This window comes from Cibotium barometz, chromosome 1, assembly GCF_041138505.1.
Source record: "Cibotium barometz isolate CiBa-2024 chromosome 1, ASM4113850v1, whole genome shotgun sequence".
In the NCBI taxonomy this organism is placed as follows: Eukaryota; Viridiplantae; Streptophyta; class Polypodiopsida; order Cyatheales; family Cibotiaceae; genus Cibotium; species Cibotium barometz.
Genome location: NC_141046.1, coordinates 14,445,278 through 14,451,713, shown reverse-complemented (window position 1 = coordinate 14,451,713; position 6,436 = coordinate 14,445,278). Strand labels below are relative to the sequence as shown.

General features: G+C 38.6%; 1 protein-coding gene across 1 annotated transcript in view; it reads left to right on the top strand.

The window, feature by feature from the left end:
- Positions 1-4,149: 4,149 nt before the first annotated feature.
- The window catches only part of LOC147641635 (ubiquitin-conjugating enzyme E2 variant 1C-like), a 55,800-nt gene continuing 53,513 nt past the window's right edge, over positions 4,150-6,436 (top strand). The window contains exons 1-2 of the mRNA XM_086796163.1: positions 4,150-4,294; positions 4,859-4,998. Of these exons, the coding sequence (XP_086652289.1) occupies positions 4,267-4,294; positions 4,859-4,998 (168 nt within the window). The 5' untranslated portion in view covers positions 4,150-4,266. The remainder of the gene's footprint in view (positions 4,295-4,858; positions 4,999-6,436) is intronic.

The window sequence follows — 6,436 nt, the reverse complement described above, 5'->3', positions numbered from 1 at the left end:
CTCCCGGAAATCATGAATTTGTAGGCGCCATTTTTTTGAGGGAAAAATGAAATGTCTTCTTCTCCAGATCAAATTACTCTAATTCCTCTTAGCCCTAGAGGTTTTCAAGGTGCTCTACAAGCTGGTGAAGACAGATTTGGATTTGATCAAGTCTATAGTGAGATCCAAGCTCTTCATCAAATCTGCAGATGACTTTGGTAGAACAGAGATTAAGCATTCAATGTTTGGTCAAATCTTGTGTTTCTTGGCTTAATCCTCTACTAGACTAATTGCTATTGATGGCCTTGAAAGGATTTGAGCTCATTTGAACTCTAAGGCCCCAGATCTGGACTCCTCGCACACTCTGTTTTTTGTACACAAAACAGAGGATTAATTTGCTAATCAATGATTAATCAGTACTAATCACTATATTTTGGTACAATTGAGGGTTCAAATTAACCATTGGGTATCTGATACAGATCCCTATAACTTAATATTGCAATTTGGAAATGGTTTGACACTCCAACCATTCCGTACAGATTTGTTACCCTTGGTTTAATGTAATTTCTGGTAAAATTATGCTAATAAATTTATGGTAATCATCATCTTGCATTTAACCCACACACAAATTCAAGTTATTCATAGCCAGAGTTATATTTGGGAATGTGTATAAGAATGAATGCTATATGCATTATGTATTGGGCACATTACATCATTGTAAAAATGGGATCAGACACACTACCCTTGTCCAGAATAAGGCAAGAGGCAAGACCTCCCGCATAAATTTGGGTTTGCATTGCATAATGACACAAGATAAACATCAAAAGCCCAAAAGAACTGTCAACAATACATTAAAACATGCTGCTCACATGGAGTAAGAACTGACAGTCAAGCTCATGGCCCCAGCCATGAAAGAAGATCTCTTTTCAAGAGGAAGATCATCACCGAGAAGAAGAGCTAGACGAAGCATTGAAGGAAGACATGGACACGTGAAGAGAAGCTGCCACGACAAGAAGACTGAAGACAAGAGAAGATGTGAGGCTCCAAGAAGTGACGACCATGTGAAAATGAGAGAGAGAGAGAGAGAGAGAGAGAGAGAGAGAGAGAGAGAGAGAGAGAGAGAGAAACCCCACAACCCAATGTAACCTTCCCCAACAGAGTAAAACCACCTCTGAGCCACCGATGATGTAGGCCATTTGGTAGATGTATGGGTCTCCAATGATGCATCAATACATATATTGGACATGACATTGAAAGACATTATGCAAAGTGATACAATGTTTGGTGGGAAAGTTATGCTCTTTAGTGGTGACTTCAAGTAAATCTTACCGGTTGTGCCAAAGGGATTGCATGAGGATATTGTTGATGCACCGTTATGCCGATCACATATTTGGAGATATGTGAATGCTTTAAAGCTCACCCAAAACATATGCGAGTTAGATAGACTGCTTATGATTGTATAGAACAAGAATTTATCAAATGGACATTACAAATTAGAGATGGCTCTATAGGCCATCCAAACAATGAAGGCAGAGTGGTAATACCACCACGAATGTTAATCCATGGGAACTCTATTTTGAGTTTGGTAGAATGGGCATACAAAGATCTTTAGAGAGTGGAGGATTATGTGTGCTTCTTTAAAGATCGTGCTATACTTGCACCATGAAATCTAGAGGTTGATGAGGTTAATGAACTAGCCTTGAGGGCATTGCCCGGTCTTGAAAGAGAATACCTCAGTGCATATTTGGTTGCTTCTTCTGAGAATGACGTAATATTGTATCCAATTGAGTACTTAAACAGTTTGAACTTGGATGGTGGGTACCCTCATCACAGCTTGATTCTAAAGATTAATGCTCCTATCATGTTGCTCCGCAATTTGGATCCTCGACGGGGACTTTGTAATGGTACCCGATTGATATGCAAGCAATTTCACTCAAAGGTGATAGAAGCAAAAATCATTACAGGTACAAACATTGGAGACAGGGTCTTTATTCACAGGATAATATTCATATCTCCTATGCTTCAATTGCCTTTTGACATGAGAAGGAGATAATTTCCTGTAAGAGGTTAGCTTTAAGTATATCAATAAATAAGTCCCAAGGACAAACATTGAGTGTATTGGGACTTTATCTGGCCACACAAGTATTCACATATGGACGGTTATATGTTGCTATGTCACGTGTTAGATAATCTGATGCAGTTAAAGTGTGTGTAAAGCATACTATGGAACAGGAAAGCAGCATAGAAGGTTCAATTGAAGTTTTCATAACCAATGTTGTCTACAAGGAGGTTTTCCAAATGGCATGCATCATAATGTAAATTTAAACTATGCCCAAAAGGTAGAGAACAAGCTATTGATACAACAGCTTACAAACGCTAAAGTCTACATTCATAGATATCTCTGTATCAATGAAGCAAACATTTGAAAAGAGAATGTTTGCAATGATGTGACGTGTAATCTATGTTGTCTTTCTATGTAATCTTTCACATTGATGCTACTCTCTTTGCTAATATTGAATTCATATGTATAAATCTACTTGCATAGAACTAAAGCTACCATGTAGATCCACAAAAAGGAGTGCCTCGTCATTGCTCAAGAGGTGGTTCAAAATGTTGAGATGGCTGAAGGATGTCAGTGAGTTTCTGTTTATTTATTTTTACATTTGGATAAGCAAATGTTTGCTTTTGACTTGCTTTTATTTACAGTGGCATTATTTATTTTTCTTACTTGGCACAAAATACTGAACACACACACATACCACACATACATACATACATACATACATACATACATACATACATATATATATATATATATATATATATATATATATATAGAGAGAGAGAGAGAGAGAGAGAGAGAGAGAGAGAGAGAGAGAGAGAGAGCTTAAAGTGTTATGTAAATGATTAGTGTAGTGAGTGTTATATTTGATATCAGGGGTATATTGCTTAAGATGGAGGTGGCAAGGAGATCATTTTCATTTGTTTATGGTGATGGACAAGATATTGAAGGTAATATTTTTTGAGATTGCTATAATATAGGTATTATTATTTTCCATAATTTATTTAATATTCATGGCTCAATTGTAGACCCTCCATTTTAGGAAGGACAAGCAACAACATCTCTAATTATCGAACTGTTAGAGAGCACCAGTGTTTTATGGTATATATAGAAACTTGCTTTTTATGTAGCTTTTACGTTTTATTTGATAAATTTATATTGCTATTGAAACATTCTTTTGAGAGAATATCTTTATTTTTTAGAACCTAGATTATTGCTAGTTTTGTATGGTCGAGACACTGACAACGAGAGCTTTGGGCTCCTTGGAATTTACAGTTTAAGATTGCGAAATATTGCGGATCAACTTCATGATCAACTTCATGTACATGTAATGTTTGTACACTATGAAAAGCCTGATTGGTTAGATTTTCGAGTCATACGCACTAGACAATACATAAATTTTCGATTTGCTGTCTATAAGCCTATTTAAACCCCATTCACCTCAAATATTGATCCACCAAATGAGTTCTGTAAGGTTTTTTCATTTTCCTTCTTTCTTCCCAACGAAAATTATATCTTGCAATAGCGAATGTTTTTTTCTTAAATTTATTTTGTCAGATGGAGGCGAGGAGTATAGGCTTCCAAGGAGAGATAATCCAGTTGCCCGAAGATTGTTTTAAAGTTTTTTTAGGTATGTTGAGATTGTCAACATTTTATTGGGTTGGAATGTAAGCTGTATATTTATGCTAAGTTTGGTGCTTTATTCAAAGAAATGTAAGTGCTTTAGGAGCTTCTACATGGATATATATGGCAAGCATGGTGTGTTTATATATAGGTTGGCAAGTTAAGGACCATGGGACCCATCATGGGCTTCAAATATAAGGCTTATCTCTACTTACTCTTCGAGGACAAGCGTTTTTTTTTGGGGGGGAATTGGTTTGAATTAGAAAGTGTAACACAACATACACCCCCATGCGTGCCATCGCTATGAGGGCTTGAACCCGTGACCTTGGGACTCTAGAGCAACACCTCTCTGTACTGCACTAATTTGCCATCGACAAGGATGCATGCAAGAATACTCTTGCCCATTCAAGGACTGGTCAAGCCATTAGTTATTATTTAAACTCCAAAAATAGGGTCATGTGGTGTGTACATTTTGGTGAATTCATCTGGTTAAAAGAAAAGGTTTTTATTGCATCGCTGTACAATTACAAGTGACTTACCTAGAGAGGTATATATTTATTATTACTTGCAGGCCATTCATCCTGCAGTGAAGGAAAGCTTCCATGGCGACGGCCGGAACCTCTGTTGTCGGTAACCTCTCTGGTCCGAAGTGTGCAGCGATTATTTGGGTTTCAATCTCTCGCAGATCGTTCAGATTTAAACGAAGAAATCGGATTAGGGTTTCTTTAATCGGGTTTTCGATTAGCTTTTCAAGGTTGCCTGATACGGGAACCTGATTAGGGTTTCTATCTGTTTCTCTTTGATCTGGAGGATGGTGAGCCCATCTCAATGTTAGAAATCTGCATGAGACAGGATACTGGCCTTCATGTTAATGCCTGCAAAGAACAGTTCAACTTGCCATTGAAACAAACCCTTGTTTTGGTAGGAGGAAACACTGTTTTAAATCTCCTTTTGTATGAACTCTTCACAATTCAGCATTTTTGACACGCGCACACTGAGAGAGAGAGAGAGAGAGGTGATAATGAACAGAAAACGGAAAAGTCAGTTCTTTTTTGAGTTTCTTCTAATGGAGAGAAAATATTTCATCGGATTTCTTGGAGAATTGAAAATTCAATATTTTATTGAGATACTGGTGCACTGGACATAAAATGGAGAATTTTGCAAATTCTGGATTTTCAATGTGTTGTGGTGCAGTCCCTAGGAACTTCAGATTGTTAGAAGAGTTGGAAAGGGGAGAAAAGGGCATCGGCGATGGGACTGTCAGCTATGGTATGGATGATGGTGATGACATCTTCATGCGGTCGTGGACGGGGACGATCATTGGGCCTCACAATGTAAGCCTCTATTAAGCAGGTTATATATATATTTTTTTCTTGCATCGCTTCCCATGTTGGTTCATCTACCCTTTTGTTTGTAATTTGTAAAGGCAAATTCCACATATTTGGGCAAAGTTTTGTTTGCAAAAGTTGGCTATGAAATGCTGTTTGAGGCGGCATACCCTAGTCCAAATTCGGTGTTTCATATTGAATGTCTTGCCAAATTTTAGATTATATATGTATGTAAGTATGTGTATGTGCGTGGTTATGTCCAGACTCCATACGTGCGAGTCCACACTCACCCATACCCCACACAAAAAAATAATGATAGTGTAATTGCAAATTAGATCCTAATTGTAAAAAAGCAAGATTTAATCTTGATGATTTGGTATGATACATACACATCATATTTCATACATTGCATGCGCGTGTGTGTGAGACCTCACTATGGGCTGCCTAGGACAGCCATGTGCGCAGCCGGCGAACAATTGGACATTGGTGCTGTGGTGGAGATCAGAATCCAGTAGCAGTTGGGCAGGGAAAAGTGTTGCAAATGGGCTTGAAAGGTGCTAGAAACAAAGTTGCTAAACATTTCGTGATACATGTGCTTGAAAGGTGCTAGAAACAAAGTTGCTAAACATTTCGTGATACATGTGCTTTAATTGTTTCGTACCTTTGCAAAACGTTTTGAACCTTTGCAAAACGTTTTGAAAACGTTCCACACAGGGGTATAGGTCCGAAAAATCCCCAATTTGACCTTGATACATTCAGCAAACCTTTGTAGAAGTGTAGATTGTTACAGCCTTAAACATTAAATTGAAGTGCTGCAGATGAAGCATATGCTTCCCGCACATATGCATATGCCAAATATGACGCCAAGTTTCCCTAATAGGTGTCACTTTGCCACACATCACTTGTTCCCACACAAAAGACTTATACACACTAGCGGTTTTTTGCACACATTGGAACTGCTTTATTTAAAGCCTAAATACAATGCTAGTTTACACAACCACATTGATCCTGATATCTAAGGTTGGGAGATTGACCAACGTAGCTTGTGCTTGACATGTTCTGGACTGGGGCTCACAATGGGGCCATGACGTACGACAAATACTCCTAAAAAAGGGTACTACTTTTCTGGATAAATATAGCACTGTTGATGAGCCAATGTGTCACACTGCACCTCAGTGCATGGTGCATGTGAGAGTCCCTCCTTAGCTTGGCATTAGTTGCATGGCCTCCAAGTAGTCCGCCAACAATTGGGGGTACTCATGGAAGAAATCCTCGTCCAGCCAAACGGCTTCGTGAGTGTCGTGCCCCGGTCCTTGGACTTCGTATAGAACTGTTTAATTCTGCGACCGGAACCATGCTTCCACTTATGGAGGAGAATGTGCTTAGGCTCAATGACTCTTGATTTGTCGACCACTTTAGGCTGCGGCTCATTCGGAACCTCTTG